The following is an 18,461-nucleotide window of genomic DNA, read 5'->3' on the forward strand; positions in this document are numbered from 1 at the left end:
ACTTGTGTTGTGTTTATATCTGCTCTCTCTCCGGATGCCTCCTCTTGCCTTGCGTCAGTGAGCGATTGTATGCAGCTGATTTCAATCAATCACTCACCAGGTTCTGGTATAAACGAGCTGGAGAGAGCCAGTGGCACACTTTGGCCTGAGTGTTACTAGCATGATGCTAATTTCTGCAAACTTACTCCCTCTTTGACGGAGAATGTCTTGTGAGTTTATTGTTTGACTTTGTATTTTTAATTCAATGTCAGTTGTTTGTTTAAAGGTTCTCAATACATTCCCTGTTAATGTATATACACAAGTTTCCTTAATTGTTTTTCCCCTGTTTCATTTATTGTTACTCCCCCTCATCTCCTGGACTAATCGTGGAAAGTAATACAATAAATACACTGGGAATACTATTGTAGGCTGCAACTTAACTTTCATTTCTATTCTTCAGACATTAAGGTCCAGGGGCTGACAGTGTAATGAGCTGCTGGCTTAGTAACTCAGAAGCTGAATATACGCAGACAGCTACCACACATTTGAGCAGTCTATAATGCTCCTGTTACTGTAAGGAGTTCCTGTTTATTCCTGTTAAATGTTGTGGATTATACCTTGCCACACTGGTCATTCGGAGTGACAAGTGTTATTTACTACATATTGATCAATGGGTAGCTACTGTAGAAAAGGATCTGAAACATACAAATCCCTGTGGAATGTAATGCAATAAAAGAACTTGAAAATCGTTCTAGTTTGTATAATGTTTGGTTTTAGCTGACTCTTTGTAAAAAAGGGATTTATTTAATCTATTTAAATTTTGAGGAACTGAAATCTTAAATTGGATTGTAATATTGCCCGCACTGGATTGGATTGTTTAAATAGTTTTTGTGGAAGGGAGATTAATGGTATAGCAGCTATTGGACATGGTCACTGTGGACACATAACTTTATGTACCCTTACCTGCAATTCTTCATTTGATGCCACTTTCATTGTCATGGAAACAAAATCCTGTAGGTACCTTTCGAAAAATTCTTTCTCATTTTTGTATCCACATTTTTATCCATGTAACTGCCAAGTGGTGTATTCAAGAACAATTCTTGGAAATGACGAGGTGAAAGTGCTGCAAAAAAGAAAAAGTTGAGAATGCCACCGTTTAAGTTAGGGTAAGGTAGTGCTTTCAATGTACTGCGACTTGAGGACAAAAGGCATTTGGATATGTCACCTATATGGTTATGATATTTACTTCATGTCTGGATGTGTGCATCATGAGCCCATCCAGGAAGTCTTTGATCCACCAGCTGAAGGGCATGTGGCAATGCATTGTGTTGCCACCTGTGATATGGCTTTGTATCATTAAGACACTGGAGCTGTTGAAGAGGCCACAGGCAAAATGTTATGAATGTGATTTTGACAGAGGAATCACATTATTGATGTTCTAGACAGAATAGCATTTAACTGGTGTTATTATTCACTTGAATGTACCATCTCAAAGTAAGTATTTGTGCTGAAAAGATATTTGGATCATACAGCCAAGAGATACTCACTCGCTTTCCATCTTTACATAAGGTACATGGAGCATCTCTTTGCTCTCAAATATCTAAGCCAAAGGTTCCCGATGTCATTACACTCATACCGCAGAAGGTCCACATTGCAATCTCGGTCAATGACTGAGACCAAGTTAGCTAGAAGTGGAGTGACAACTGCTTGGATTTTCCTCCACAGTGTGTGTCTGTGAGAAAATATTTACATGATTTTCTTAAAATCAACTGGACATCTGCATTGTATTAAACATTGAAGTTGTGAGAGTGATACACAGCTAAAATAACTTGTTAAGCTAACATTTGCAGTAGTGCATTTGACATTGTACACCATTAATAGATTTCAATAAGTTATGAATAAATGACTATGCAAATATAGCAAAGAAAAAGAATCACAGACTGCTATGGAGAGGGATGTAAAAGAGAGACCTACAGGAACGGTCCCCCCCTCTTGTAGAGCATTGACATTTAATGCTTCTGTTAGAACCCAGCTTCTTGGATTGGGGATGTTAGCCTCATAGTCCTCTAACAGCGAGTGGAGACGCTTCCTCACAATGTTTGCAAACACACCTTGAAAATAAAACTCAGTAAGATGCATTTCCACTGCAAACAGAGTAGATATGTGGCCTGACATAAAAATATTTGCCAGAATAACTAATTTACTAACCTTGTGTCTGACTTTCATCCAGAAGTGTGAGCAGGCTCTCAACTCTCTTAGTGATGAGTTCTCCACCGTCTGCTGCATCTCTGAGCATGCTCACTGCACTCTGCACACAGCTCCTTATCAGTTCTGATATATCAAACAAATCTCCCAAAACCTCAAAAAAACATAACAAATAAATCAATGAACAACTGCAGCCCAACATCTGAAAAAGGCAAAATGTCCGACAAATGAATCCTCCAACTCAGTTCAGAGGCCTCAAGTAACTGATTCATGAAATCATGGCAAAGTCACAATTCTGAAGTTCTGAGATCTTAGTCTGCTTTCAGAGAACCATAAAGGAAAATCTTTACTTCATCAGAGGAATTAAGGGACCTGGTTAAGCCATGGAATGGGAGATAATGAGTGCTGTTAATGTTGTGTCACCTGAGGGTCGCACTGTCACAGGAATACAAATGACTTGATGAAGGCCCTCAAGAACACATCTGTTCGTGCGAGTGGTTCTTGCATGAGGCCCAATGACGTCCAGAATTCTGAATATTTGAAAACCTTTTAACAACATTCAGATCCCTTCCTGGATTGGTTACACTACTGATACATTCCCTGAACTGTATATTATCTTCTACATCAGCCATTGGTCCTTGGTTTGATTCAGACCTAGGTTTGTTGAATTACTTGTCATGCTGGCTACAGTATGTCATGCCTCACCAATTAGAAATAATGCCCAATCAGATAACAACGGTTTGTACTTAACCATGCATCAGAGTTAAGTACTGTACATTGTATTTGCTTAAGTAGGATCTTCTTCCAAGTTTGTGAAAATGGGTGGTAAATTACACTTACAGTGGAGTCATTTTTCTGTGGCACACCTGTGTGGTCTTCTGTCTCCATGGCTTGGAAAGAAGGACAATTGTAGGTGAATTTACTAATTTACCTAAAATATATACAATTCTTAAAGAGGAATACGATTTTTTTATGAATTACCCTGATGATCTTCAAAAAGTTCACTTATGCTGCGATTTTTCAGGGAATGAACATCAGACACAAACTCTTTTGATCTTCTGAGATCATCAATGTGAACAGACCTCCAAGGACCTGCAATGTTTTTCATTAATAAAAAAACAACAGAATATGTACATTTAAGTGATATTTAAATAATCTGCTCTATCGTTTGATTTGTTCTTGTTGTTACTCTTAAAGTGTGACACTTTTCACTACATTTCTGTGTATCAGGTGCTATATAAATGAATATTAATACCATTACTTTTGTTGTTGCTGTTGTGATAATCAAGCATATTGTGACAGAGTTGCTGACATAAAATAGACCAATTTGCTACTCATGTTGTGTGTGCGTGTGTAACTGCAGGACTAACCGCCTTGAAACCCAACATAGGAGGTCCCACCCGCGATTCGAGGAAGTTTGGTGACAAAGTACACAAATGTCTTTGTGTTGCTAGTAGTGCCCCACTTGTTTATTTCATTGATGCATGAATACCTGAAACAAATCAATGCATTAGGCACAAGTATGTGAGCTTTAGTGATAATGTTAGATTTTCTTTTTAAAGAAAGTAATATGTGCTGATCTTCAGACTCACTTGGCTGAGGAAAGAATATTCCTCCTTTGGGAATCTTCGTCATAGTCTGTTTGGATAATGAGCACTTTGTCTGCAGGTGTTGAGCCAAGAAATTCCCTAGTACCAGAACGTAGGCATGATTTACATTTGAATAGAGAGTAATCAGATGATAGTCCCATATATCTACTCAGTATAATGCAAAACATTTTCAGTTTTATAATTTTAAAGAAAAGAGTCCCAAAAAAAATAAAGCTCAAGGGTGTAGAAAAAGGCCATCATTTAGTTAGATTCAAATTTACACCTAAGCAGATGTGACATTATCTTAACACTGTATTTATTTACACACCTGATTTCTTTGAGAAAGGAGTACTCTGTGTCAAACTGTTGCAGCGATAGCAGTTTGACATCATCAAGCTTGATCACATTCTGCAGTTGTCGAGTGTCTGCTGCAGTCAGCAGCCTGGAAAATGTTGTGACCTTAAAAAACAACAAAGAATTACAAAATATTATGCAAACAATTTCTCATTGGCGTTACACTCATGGTGCTGTTACATTATGTGATTGCATGTCACAAGTTTATTTGTGCTATTATGATTTGTACATGACTGCAGCTTATTGTTTATCATATATATTTTAACACTCTTCTATAACCTTTTTTTATATTTTATATTTTCTTTCATGTATTAATGTAATACAACTTGAAATTTAAACAACTCCCAAAATGAAATAGGAACTGGCACTGTACTGTAAAACCTGAAATAAACTTAAATCTGCTATGTTCACTTCACATGAAGATATTCAAAGATGGAAATGATCTAAAGCTAACTTAACAAAAGTTTATGGTTGGATAGGGATGGCATGAGGATTATACAAGACGTTTAAACTGAGAATGAAAATTATGTAAATAGTAAATAGTGGAATTTGCCCGGTTGATAAATGAGTTCAAAAATACCTCAGTGAAGAAGAAGTGGGACTGTTCCAACTGCTGTGTGTGATAGACAATGTAGTCTTCCAATGAACTGTGCATCTCTTCGTTAACATATTGTTTCATGAAATGTTCTCTTTCATCATCAGGCAGTTTGGATTTGTCCAAACGAACAACCGAGTCTGGAGTGGCACAGTTGAGCAGAATGTCTTTGGCTTTGTTCAGGATGGTCTGAGCATTGGTTTCATCACTTTGATTTTCTGTTACTTGCAGGACCACAGAGGAACACGTGTCTGAGTGGTAGCCGATGAAGACATCGCTTGGAACATATTGCTTTTTCATGGAGTGTTGGCCACTTAGGGAGACAAAATCATTAACCCATTTCTGTAGTTGTCTCGCAATGTCCTTCTTCTCATTTCTGAGAACAGTGTTGATGTCAAGGTAGTGTTTCTCCAATCTGTTGATCAGTGGGATTGGAAACTGCTTGTAGACCACCTCTTTCTCTTCAATGACAATGAGCCTGAAGTTTTTGTGGACTCTGCATTTCACACGATGTGTTCCTAATCCAAGATCAACATACCTTTGACCCCCTAGGGTCACATAGTATTGGTTGAGAGCATCATAGAGACTTTCATACAGATTCTGAAGGTTCAGAAGAACAACAGTCTGTCCCGTCTCCATGCAAACCTTGACACGGTTGATGTTCCTACAGATCTGCGTGTACTCCTGATCCTTTGGGAAACTAGACCCAAAGATGATCTCTGGATGGATTTGGTTACAGAAGAATATCTGTTGCAGAATCTGAAGAGCTGCATAGTTTTTGGTGAGGATTAAAAGGTAACGACTTTCGTCCCCTTGGCGAGCTGGAGAGATGCTTTGCTCAACCAACTTAAAAGCAGTAATGCTGGCATTGGCAAAGTTATCTCTGAGTTCTTTGTTGAATATGCTCATCACATCCACATCATCTTTTCCGCTGAAGTTTCTCAGGACTGCTTCAGTGATTTCATCTGCGGTGGGACTCTCATTACTTATTTTAGTAATTGAAAATATCATCTTTATCAGACTGTAGAAATCCCGCAGACCAAAAAAAACCCTTGCCTTCTTCACATACTGTTATATATGCTTTTGCAAAAGGCTCAAGGAGGTGTTTGATCTTTTCAAGAACATTTTGTTCAGATGAGCATATCCCTTTAGCACTTTTGATGAGCTCTTGCTGGTTTGGAGCTCCACGTGACACAAATATTCCACGATTCATCTTGGCAGGGTCCAGTGCCCAGTTGGAAATTCCAATGAACCCAACCCTTTTATGAGGTTGTGGCACATCATCGACACAGCCCTCTTCCAGTAATGGGTGCAATGTTTTGAGTGGCATTTTAGGGGAATCTTCAGCCAATCCAATCTCGTCAAGAACAACTACTGAGATGTATTCATCCAAGTTTTTGCTTTCCTGAAAGCGAGCACACTGTTTGAATGTGGTGATGATTCCTTCAGGGGTTGAATGAGGGCTGCACTGGAAGGACACCAGATGTATCTGCTTCAGCCTCTTGTAGAGTTCAGAATGTGATGCAGGGCCCTGCATTGCATCTGCAATTAGGGTTTTGGACAGTGATTTGGAGCTCCCTGGTTTCCCAACAATAAACAAGGGAATTCTTAGCTCAACACAGATCACCATCATGAAGAAGTTTTCTTTCAGAGCTTCATTTCTGGCTATTGTCTCACCCATGGGTACACCATTGAGTAGGAGGTCCTGCATGAGTTGGATTTCTCTGTTGTATTCACAAGGAAGCAACTGACTGATAGTTCTCTGATAGTGCCTTTTGTCCTCCAAGCAGGACTGATAGCACACTCCAGTGGCCATCAAGAGTGACCAGATTACTCTGTCTTGAGCAGGTAAAAATGTCGACATCTTTTTTGTTTTTTTCCTCTGACATTGCTCTTGAAGGAATGCTCTCAGTTCCTCAGCAAACATGGGGTGATTTTTGTGAAACCACACAAACAGGTGCATGCAACGTTCAACATCCCTTAAACTGACAAAGCTGCATTCATCTTTCCTCTCCCTCATGAACTTTTGTGAAGACATCAACACCTGAGTAATAGTTGGAATATGATGCTTATCAATCGAGCTGGCCTTTGCCTGTCTTTGCACTATTTGTTCGATGTACATTTGCTCTGTTGAGTCATTTAGCTGGCCAAAGTCCCAAATAAGAGGAATCATGCTGGGCGGTAACAGATGAACACGATACACAAGCTGGCGGAGAGGGATGGAGCCAAGTCTGTGTTCAGTCTCCTCAGCCCTGACCCGGTATCCCAATCCAGATGCCTCCAGCCTTTCAATCATCTTGTCTGTATGCTTCCTGTAGGGGTTGCATGCAGCAACAATCTGTAGTCCTGTTTTGGAGTCAAGTTGTTGTCCCTGCACAGAGTTATCACAAATGATCTCCTTGATGCTGCTGATGGCTTCTGTGGTGTTTGCCTCATCAAAGAAAAGAATTGAGTCAAATCCATGATTCTCTTTATTGGTCCTTGAAAGATTTTCTGCTTGCTTCACTTTCTCATATATCATTTCTGATGTAGTTCCTCCATGAACTTTGACCAGTTTCATGTTTTCGGCTGCTGCTCCACATCTTCTCAGTTCAGACATAAACTTTATCAGCCTTGTCTTCCCACATCCTGTTTCACCCATTATGATGACCGGGATGCCACACCTAAATCGCATATGGATTGCCATCATTTTGAGAATATTGTCGGTGGTCAGTTCATATGTTTCATCAGGATCTGTTGGCCACTTGATGCCAAGCACACTGCACAGATGATCAATCTTGTCAGCTCGAGAAAGCTGATCAAAGTCCCTATTAAAAGGGACTCTCTGTAGACTTAAGCCAGTGAACAGCTCTTGAGTCATGATGTTTTCCTTTATCACTTCTCGTGTCAAGGGATTTATGGCATCAACTCTCTGGTCATTAAGCTCCAGGTGAAACCCAATGAATGTCACGGAAATGTGGTCATCATTAAAAAAGATGTATGGATGTGGCTCTGATTCCCACCTTTTTCTAATGAGGAAGGGAGCTAAGTCTCTTTCGTTAACCCCACTGATGTCAATGTGTTGCCTCCCTGGGCTCTGGTCGGTGATGCATAGTGACGGGGTTGCAAAGTCTTTGGACATCAAGATCATGAACTCAACCACAAAGTTTTTGAACCCACGAAGAGTGTCTCCAACAAACTCAAAGTTGCAGAAGTCTGAATTCTCACAGTCTTGCAACTGAAGATTAAGGAACCAGACAAAGTTGTGTAGCTCTGCCCACGATGGATCTATTATGCCACAGTAGATCAAGAGGATCTGAACACACTCTGCATGAGTCCCTTCAATGCACTGGTAAGTAAAGGTGTCCAGATTGTTATTGTTGTGAAAACGTGTAAGGTACTGGTATGGTCTTTGATAAGCTTCACTCCTGAAACACTCGTCATCCATGAGGGGGTCATCACTCTCCATGTCAGTATTTTTCTGCCTCATCATTTCCAAAGCCATAACCTCCTTTGGTGGACGACAAAACACCTTTGGGAAAACGTCCGAAAATGCTGAGTTTTCCTTTTGTCCCTGAAAATAAACATTAAGTTTATAATCAATCAATCAAGCAAGCCAGTATTCTCATTCAAAGATATTGAAAACATGTATTTCACTAAAAAGTTATACCTTGCTCGCCTACTAGTTACTAATAGCAGACGATGCAATTACCTCCATACCATATTTAAACAATTATCATTGTCCTGCCTGCAAAAGAAAATGCTTGGAGGATTTGGTGTTATTTATCTACATTGCATAGCATGCAGGTGAATATAGTTATTTGAGAATCTGTTATCAAAACCATTAACTGGTCAATACTATCAGTAATGAAACAATGCACAAATAGTAAATCTCAACTTACAGATCCGTGATCATATCTGGGCTGATGATTTGTGGATTCCAGTAACTCGATGATGTACAAGTGTTTCTGGCTGCTGCGCCACATCCGCCCATCTGAATCCATCAGGTAACGCAAAAATAAAAGCTTGAAAAGGAATTCATTTAAGCCTTTTTGCACCTGGGAATTAGAATATGCATTATAAGAAGAAATAAATAATGTTATTGCATGAATATATTTTTGAAGTTTTAAAAAACTAAGAACTTTCATTATCATGGTTATAGAGACAAACATGCTTACTGATGATGTGACATCAAAGTGAAACACCATGAGATCTTTTTGTTTTGGTGTGTCATACAAAGACTGGAGAATCTTGTGGTCATCAACCTGATGTTCAGTTAGTCGGATGCACTTCTTAAATGCAGTTCCTGGTTCAACACTTCCCTCCAGCTTTTCATACAATCGTTGGACATACAATGACTTGCCTGAAATGGTGGAATAACCATAGGTCAATTGGCTGACTTAAATTATTACATCAGTAATAATTGAGTAGAATACAGTGACACCATTTAACAAATTGTGCTGGATGTCTTAATCATATTGTAAACAAAGGCAGAATCCAAAATTAAGGCATTATACAATATGATAACTAACAATAAACAGTAAGATTACTCATATAACATCCATTTTTAAGATCTCCATGGGTCACCCAACCCAATATGTGACAAAATAATTGTGAATTATTGTGATATCCAGACAACTTTGCTAAATGCATAAATTAAGACTTGTGAAATTCAAGCATACTTGTGCCTAATGTATAGGCAGCAATGTGACTGCATATGAATGCAAAGATTTTGATCTTACTTGTGTCAGGCAAGCAAAATAATCGGGGGTGAAAATGATGACAACGATGCAAAATTATTGTAATCATCATATTAACATGTGTGAATTCACACTGTCTCTTAATCCTGACTACACACTGACAATCTTTACTAATATGCCAGTTGTGTTTGTGTTAAAGATTGTAAAAATCATCTTTCTGGGGACTGAAGTAGCATTTGTCAACTTTGGTAAACCATTTTCATTAGAAAAACAAGGAACATTTCAAATGTATTGTATAATGTATTACACTGTAACAGGTTAACGGGTCACAATAAGCTATAAAACTGAAAAGCATCTCTTATGCTATGAAATTAAAAATACCTAAATGAACAGACTAATACAAAAAATGTAAGTGTGTCCTAGGAGTACACCGGAATTTCACTATTAGTTTGACCTTGGCTATATAGAAATGTAAATGACAATTATTCCTGTAATTGTTTTATCCCGTTCTGCTTTTATGTCTAAAGGCTGCTTGAAAGCGGCGGGGATAAGGATTTGGTTCCGGTCTGTTTTTGCTCATCCCGGTGATGGGCACATCTGGATAATCAAATATATCAAAATCAAATACACTACTACAACATTGGAGCAAGGTCGACATAGTTTTCAATGCAGTGCATTTTGCCGAAAGGGGACAAGTTTGCATGCCTGTAGAGTTCAGAACAAGTTCAGATTTTCAATATGTACTGTATAATGAATAACCATAGCAATTTCTATTATATCTTTAGTTGGTTTTGTTGAGGATCTATCTTAATAATTCCCTTACATAACACTGGCACAAAGAGAAAATTAGTATTATGAGAAGTAAAACCCCTTTTCAAGTAGTACTCACCTACTCCTGCACGTCGGGAAACAACAATGCCAACAGAATGGCTGCCTTTGAACGCAGCCTTCTTGCAATCGGAGGGGACAGTGTAATGCATGGACAAGTACTTCTGGATCCTTTCCAATGACTCTTGTGGCACAAAGTCTCTTTTGAACTGGCTGAAAGCTGTAGGAATGTAAGTGTGCTCCCTGTCTGAACTGCAAAAGATCACTAGCCTGTAATCTTGTTTAAATAGGGAACGCAGTTTCTGAAAACACTTCTCCATTGCACAGCTTACGTCATAGGTTAATTGGTCTGCCCAAAGCATTGTGTAAATCTTCTGGCCAATGTCACCTGGAGTTAGAACTCTCCTCAAGAAAAGTTCTACTTGCTCATAAGATGTGGCAGGAGTACACAAGAGAACCTCATCATAACTCGGCAGTGGCTCATAGTCACTGGTCATGTACAAGCAGATACTTGAAGTCAGGACCTCATCATGTGGGCAGATTATGAGATTCGGTTGGTTTGGGTAGAGGCCTTTTGGGAGTTGTCTTCTGAATGAATCGTCTTTTGTCTCCGACATCACTAGTTCTTCCCATTCGTCTTTGCTTTGGTCTTCTGTGAAAGTCATCATGTTTAACAGACCCCCTAAACACCTTATGTCCAAAAGGTCATGAAAAAAGATTCCCTCATTCTTCATGTAGCCGTTCCACAACTCTTCCAGTTCTTTTAAATCAACACTCTGGTCTGCCTTGTCTTCTAAGTTATTGGCTGTAAAATTACTCACATTGACTGAAGGCATATTGTTGTCTTCCTGCTGAAGAAAGTGACTTTGAAAGTGAGTATCTTCATTAATTCTTTTGCCAGGCTCAAATTGGTTGACAAACCTTCCCCATGTGCTCCAGACATCTGATGTTGTGCAGCTTGGTTTGATGAAAGAGAGCATCATCAAAGCGGTGTCCTCTATTTCTACATTTACGTTTGTCGGAGCCACAACACTACACAGGTAGAATATTTGTTCAGCTGTGAAGTAGTTTAAGTAGTAGTGATCAGATCTCTGTTTGTCCATGAAGTTTCGCCAGTCATCAAGAAACAACTCCATCTTCTTGGATAGTGCTGTAAGTTGTTCAACTAAACTTCCACATACTTGGATGCGACGCAGTGTCTTGCAAAAGTTGATTTCCATAATGATACATGGATCATCCTGAGTTTTGCAATAAATCTTAGCCTCCCAACATCGGAAGAGAGGGTTCCCTGCAGCATAAAGGTCTACAAATGCTTTGGCAAGTCTTTGGACGTTGTCAAACACCTACATATGAAGAAGATAAAGTGAGATTACATGCAATGTAAAAAATAACAAGCATTCATTCTTTTAAACATTCCATTAATTTTACAGGGAAGCAAACTTAAAGCACAAATCTCTTATTAAAAGTCATAAAAATATACAATTGATATACAACACCTCAGCAAAGTGTTCCACTTCACTCCACTTCACTTGTTCCCCTCTTCCTGACATGAGCATAAGCTTATTTTGCAACTCTTTAAGGTCCTCATATGTGCACGTCACGTTTTTCCCATGTCCCTCCGGAATTTGCAGCATCAGAGAAGTCTCTAAAGAGAGCTATAATAGGAAACATCAATATAATATGGACTACATTAGTATGTTTATTTCACATCACTTGCACATTTTATTTTGTTTAATTTTGATTCATATAAACATTACCACTGCTAAAAATGTTTAGGTCTCTGTCAAAATTATATTCAAAAGGTAACGATCTGATCATTACATCAATGCTGTCATGTTATTTCAAATTCAAATTTAGGCATTAATTTCATGTAGTTCATTTAGCATACCTTTTTCTTGGTTCGGGCCTTGATGGAGTACACCCCTTTCTCATTGATGGATGTAGCCAGGGACATGGATGAAAATTCAACGGATCCGTGACTTTCCTTAACAGTCTTCAACCAATCCAGGTGACGCGCTGTATCCCGCTGAAATCAGATACCAATCCAAAATAACCTGAATGTATTTCTCTAGTAAAATAAAATAATCCTGCTTGTTGTTTTCTATAAATGGCTAGTAAAATAGTAGGCTATTTAGTTTATGAGCTTGGATAAAATAGGACTTGGCATGCAGAGGAAACTAGGTAGCTGGCTCCCTCAGAGAATAGACCTTTTCCAAAAAGGTTTGCGTAAAATGTCAAACGTGAAGATGAACAAAAAAAATCTTTTTTTTCAGTTTATCTGACAACAAGAGGGTTATTTCATTGCTGAAATTTGATGATGAATAGTTTAGTTTAGTTTTCACTTTCACATACTTTGGTTTATACAATACGATAACTTAGGTATTTTTGATTGCTTGTTGTTAGATTTTAGATGCAATTTAGCTACTGTATGGTGGTAACATTGAGTCTCACCAGCTTTGTTGGAATATTTCTGTCATTTTCAAGTGCCTTCCACAATTTTGACAATGACTCTTTGAAGAATTCAAAATCGGAGTCTTGCTTCAGTCCATACAAAATGGATGAGTAACCAAGAACAGCGTCATGAAAACAGGCCACTCGATCCACATCCAGGTCATTTTCTCCAGCTGAGATTGATGCCAGGTCAACGAAAACTTTCAACTCATTGATATCTGCAATGAGAAATGTTCTTATTGTCATTGATTTTTTTTTTTTGTGTTACACATTGGAAAACAACCTTTTAATTTATCATACCTTCCAGTGCTTCTTTAACCCACAGGACAAACTCTTTGCTCAAACTCAGTTTCTGAAGACATTCACTGCGCTCATTCGTAATGTCCATCAGCATCTTTTTGGCCGTCATGATGTTATCATCTATGCAATTCAGGCTGATTTTCTTGAAGTCAGCTTGATTCTGAAAAAGATTATTTTAGATGAATGTAATGAAAAAATAATTTGATGAGTGTATGCTTCATGATTGTAGTGAAGATGGCTCTATGAAAGACTAGCATAAGTTCACTTTCCTCAAACTCTTATCGTAATGATGTATATGGTGGGCTAATGTACATGCACTATTTCCATTTTCACTTCAAATTGTAATCTACAAAATAATAAATGTGTAAAGTGGAATAGCTAATTACATATTGACTGATGTGTCTATAATGATGTGCTATTTTCCTTTATGAATGATGTCATGTCAGTTAGTCTGCTGGTAATATCTTACAGGTCTGGTGCTTCTTTAAAATACATTTTTTAAGGACAGATCTGTTCTTCCCAACGTGAAATAGTTGGGAAACATACCATTTGCAACAAATTCTCCAGTACTTGAAAGTCTCCTTCTGGGCATATTGTGTTCCTGATTTCCATGATGATTTTTGCAGATTCCACTGCAAGATGAAGATCATGGTACAGTTGAATCTGATTAATCCTTCCTCTTATCCATCTTCCGCTATCCGATGGATTTGTTCTGCACATGATGTCTAAATCTTTGTGCAAATCTTCGTACTTTCCTTTATAGTCCTCAAAGATGTTGTCTATTTCTTCCAGTATAAGTTCCCCACTCTTCAGATCATCATAAAGTCCTTTGAACTTGCTGTAGCAGCTCTGGAATACTTTGCTGTAAACCAGGTCGAGAGTGTAGATTTCTTCATTTCCATCAAGATGTTCAGTGTCATCTGTATCAGGCTGGTCTCTCGACAGCTCTTTCACTTGATTCTTCCAGCACATTTTGAAGATTGTACTGTCTTTAATGGGATGCAATTCTGAAGCCATTTGACGGGTGACATCACAAAGGTTGAAATAAGTGACCTGACTAATTGTAGAAGAGTTCTGTCCTTCAAGAGTGAAAACCTTCATAAATTCATTCAATTTCATCATCTCAATGTTCTGATGAAGTTTTTTGTCCAACCCCTTGAAGTCAACTGTGGAATAAAAAAATATTATTAAGAATGTAGAGAAGAACAGGTCCTTCAATTGTCCTCTTAGTCCTTACTCCAAAAATATCCTAATCCAAGAATAGAACCATTTCACAGGTCCCTTTCAATGTACAAGAGTAGCGACTTGATACTAAAGCATTGTCAGATCAACTGAACTCACCACTAAGGGCTAGATGCCCCTGCAAATACATTATGATATAAAAAGCAGCACTTGGTTCAAACAACTTCCTTACTGTCAAGTAAGGTGAGTCTATTGGTAACCTTGGTCATTGTTTCCATAGAACTGCTGAGAAACACCAGCAATCTTTTGCCAAACTCAAATAGCAAGTACTGACAAAATTGACTGTCTCACAACATGTCGCCTCACATGTTTACATTGCAAAGAGTACAAACACTGACATAGAATAAACTGCTAATTGTCTGTATTTATGAAACGAGAAACAAACAAACAAACCATTGTCATGGTTAATAAACCGCTAAAAATATGGAAGGCCAACCAGCATCAGAACCAACAGCAGATGTGTCAGTAAATACTTCTGGAAAGTAAACACACCTTGTGTTCCAATACTAAGTTCACTATGGACAACCAGAAAACGTCTCCCTCCCACTCCCATTCCTGGTTCCACAGCATACAGCTGGCATGTTTTGATTTGACACACTAGATTGGGTGACTTTCTACGCAGAATATACGATCAATCACCAAGCAGCTGGTGAGCTCTCAGGTCAACAGCTTAGCATCATCACTCATCTCAGTGTGCCAGCCCTGCTGACCTTTGACATATTGTGGAAGCTCCTGGCAGATTTGTAGAAGACCCATGACAAGCTCCTTCTCACTATGGACAGCTTCTGCTTCGTCTTTTCTTTGTCTCAGAAATTTGCTCCTGTTTTTGCCATCTTTAAAACGACCATCATCACAGAGGGCATCTAGAGGAACATAAACATACAGATGAACACTAACACAAAATTCGACTCTCAACTGTAAAGCTCAACCTGGAATTGTAAAGGGTCCCCATAATAGTGCATACGAACACACGTGTAGGGAATATGAAGTAGGGGTGGGCAGTATACCATTTTATCAAAGTAATAAAAGTAGTTGTGAGAATCCCCAGAGGCCCCACGATACGGAATTATCACAATAATTAAGGTCACAATACAATATTATTGCGATATGCTGAGTACTGTGATATCAAACGTTGCAATATAGTGCAATTCATTGCCTATTTTCAACAGAAAATTATACAGTCTGTTTTATCTAATAAGATAAAGTTTTCGCTTGGTTCATCTCACTTCAGTCCATTTCTAGCAGACCTTTATTATAATGAACAAGTATACAAAATGTAACGATACTACGCTGTATCAGTGCCTTTTGCACAGTACTGGTCAAACAGCATTTACGTTGCGTATATTACAACTCTGTCTTCATATGGGTTAAGATGTAAATGCTTATGTCAGCTTTCACTTTCTTCAGAGATGTACATTATTCTAAGTGTAATGTAATTCCAATTGCTCAGCAATACAGTTTCCTCACAACTCCAAACAACAGCATGGTTGCTACTAAGCCACTTACTCTGGATGAGTCCCATTACAGTTACATTATGAAGCAGGCTCATCCTCCAAAAACACATGTACTATAGGTCTATACCTCATTGTTATTCTTATTTGGAGACAATAAACAAGTTAAATAAAACATTTAAAACGTTGTCTTTCTTTCTGCCTTACATTGCAAATAATAGTGGTAATTTGAAGAATCATGTTTTGAGTCGAGTATTCCTTGTAATTTTGGTCTACCGGGATATAATACTTTCACCTCAAAATAAAAGTAATATACATTTTAGGTCATAACTTTGAGTTGTAGCCCAAATATGCTACATAAGAAAACACTAAACAAAAACTATTATCTATCAAGCAGCCTGAGGAAAGAAGGTGCTCTGTAGGACTGCTGTATGTTCTTTTTAATGCTTTAAAGTTTAGATAAATCTGAGGATTAGTGAGCTCATGGATGAGGTAGGAAAGAAGAAGAAATTGTTCTGCTACACTGAGTTGCATTCATTTTTCTGACTTTTCTTCAATCTCGCTGTTTTTTTGGTCAAACAAAAAAACAGCGAGATTGAAAGCGAGATTGAAAGTATCAGTTAATATCTAATAAAAAAGTAAGGTAACTCTTTATAATAACTGCACGCTATGAAGCATTAGTTAAGTATGAGTAAACATTGCATTCATTATCATTTATAAAGCATTGTTCCACACTTTAATGAAGTATTATATAATGCTTCATATAGCGTGGAGTTATTTTAAAGTGTTACCGAGCCATGGGACCAAATATTACAGAGACAAACACAAATAAACAGTAACACTTTATAATAACTGCACACTATGAAGCATTATATAATATTTAATTTACAAATGGTGAATCCATCATTTATAAAGTGTGGAACAATGGTTTATAAATGCTGAATTATGTGTTTACTCATAACTAATCCTTCATAGCTTGCAGTTATTATAAAGTGTTACCAAAACCAACACTATCAAAACATACACCATTGGATATCTAGTCATGCAGAAAATTGTGTTGACCCAGATTATAATATTATGTTCCATTGAGACATCTCCATTATATAATACCACTCAGATTAAAATATGCCTTGTTCTAATTTGGGTACAGCAGCCTCTATTATTATTATGTCAATACTGCACTGGAATTGGAGTCAAATGGGTTTATACATACACAATATGGAGTAAGAGGAAGTAGAAGAATAAGTTAGAAAAAGCGGAAGAAAGAGAAGTCAGAGGAAAAAGATATTCCAATTTACCGATCTTCAGCAAGTCAACAAATTCACATTCTTTCTGGAAGATTGTGTTTAAAGTTTTCATCTGGATCTCTCCACTGAAGAACTTCTCTGACACAGATTTGAATGCTGAACTGGCCAAAGTCATCTTGATTTGCACTTCTTCTGACAAACTTTCAATCAGTCTTCCTCTTACACCTGGAAAACAAATGTGCAAACATAAACTACAAAAGATTTTACTGCGGATTATGTAAACAAAAGAAACAGTTGTTCACAAAATAACATTTGACAATGAAACAATAATTAAATATACAGCTTTTAGATGAGCCAAAAACAACCCAATGACAGCCAGCCTCCACTTTCTTTCTTAAGGCATCACTATTGTCTTTCACATACGTACATTACGTAAAAGAGTAGTAATAAGGTAAACATTATTTAAGCGCAGATTACCAGTCATTCTCACAACATTATCAATAACAATTAAGTATTTACCTTGGAAAAATGTTTTGACTATGGGCCAATTTACAAGGTACTCAAATATCAAGTCCTCGCCTTCAATGTAATCTCCATTTGCATCTGTGGGCCATGTCTTCAGCACAACAACAGACATCAGCTTCCCAAACTTTGTGATATCATGTTTCTCAAATAGAGCTGACGCAGCCCTGACAGATTTATCCTAAACAGAAAAAGGTTAGAGGAAAGATTGAACCATGTAGTACTCCAAGAGGCACCACACACTAGTACATTTCAGCCAATGAAATTAGTTGTCCTCTCAAGTTTTGTTAAGAAGACTGAGAGAAAAACTGTATTTGTCACGCAGGTGCGTATATCAAGAGAGCTCAGAAAAGATAGTTGTACTGATTTAATTAACACATTCAGTGCGGGATAATCTTTGTTATACTCTACAATGTTAAGTTGTCTTTGGAAGTCTTTAAATACAGGTAAGTCTTGCAACAATAATTATAAGTTGCTAAATAATTGTTTTAACACCTTCAATGCTTTACACCATTATTCTCTGCTCCAGTACAATTGTTTATAAACAAACAAACTAAAAACAATTTCATAAGCAATTAAATGTACAATATATTAATATTACAAAGCATTTATTAACTACTTATTCAACAAACCTGACAAATAGCTGCAATCGCCTCCACTGCACATTTCTCCATTATGTTGCATAACAATGCACTTGTCTTGCTCAGTTCTTCCATCTTGTTAGAGTATATTCCAATTTGATCCTCAGGATGTTCCTAGCACACAAGCACGCATCTTCAGTTTAGTTTCTCAAATGCACAAGTAAAAACATGTAAATACCAGAAATCAAGATCTGTAAAACACAAACACAAATCTAGGCTTACTTGTTTTAAGTTTCCTTCAAAATCATCCATGAAGGTGGTTCTCCATAATGAAGTGTGTTTCTCACAACTGAAGGATACTGAGACTAACTTGTCCCATACCTAGAAAGGGCATGTATTAGATCAGCTATGCTGCAATACTATAGAAAACATCAATTG

General features: G+C 37.7%; 1 protein-coding gene across 1 annotated transcript in view; it reads right to left on the minus strand.

The window, feature by feature from the left end:
• The window catches only part of LOC117729383 (E3 ubiquitin-protein ligase rnf213-alpha-like), a 34,452-nt gene that overhangs the window by 12,347 nt on the left and 3,644 nt on the right, over positions 1-18,461 (minus strand). The window contains 25 exon segments of the mRNA XM_034530393.1: positions 943-1,019; positions 1,022-1,099; positions 1,222-1,349; positions 1,527-1,581; positions 1,584-1,737; positions 1,960-2,090; positions 2,188-2,338; positions 3,025-3,074; positions 3,166-3,276; positions 3,555-3,676; positions 3,777-3,872; positions 4,102-4,232; positions 4,708-5,784; positions 5,786-8,275; positions 8,604-8,759; positions 8,880-9,064; positions 10,291-11,572; positions 11,726-11,884; positions 12,118-12,255; positions 12,681-12,898; positions 12,981-13,140; positions 13,527-14,146; positions 14,933-15,085; positions 16,972-17,145; positions 17,440-17,623. Coding sequence (XP_034386284.1) covers positions 943-1,019; positions 1,022-1,099; positions 1,222-1,349; positions 1,527-1,581; positions 1,584-1,737; positions 1,960-2,090; positions 2,188-2,338; positions 3,025-3,074; positions 3,166-3,276; positions 3,555-3,676; positions 3,777-3,872; positions 4,102-4,232; positions 4,708-5,784; positions 5,786-8,275; positions 8,604-8,759; positions 8,880-9,064; positions 10,291-11,572; positions 11,726-11,884; positions 12,118-12,255; positions 12,681-12,898; positions 12,981-13,140; positions 13,527-14,146; positions 14,933-15,085; positions 16,972-17,145; positions 17,440-17,623 — 8,280 coding nt within the window.

Source organism: Cyclopterus lumpus, chromosome 4, assembly GCF_009769545.1.
Source record: "Cyclopterus lumpus isolate fCycLum1 chromosome 4, fCycLum1.pri, whole genome shotgun sequence".
NCBI lineage: Eukaryota > Metazoa > Chordata > Actinopteri > Perciformes > Cyclopteridae > Cyclopterus > Cyclopterus lumpus.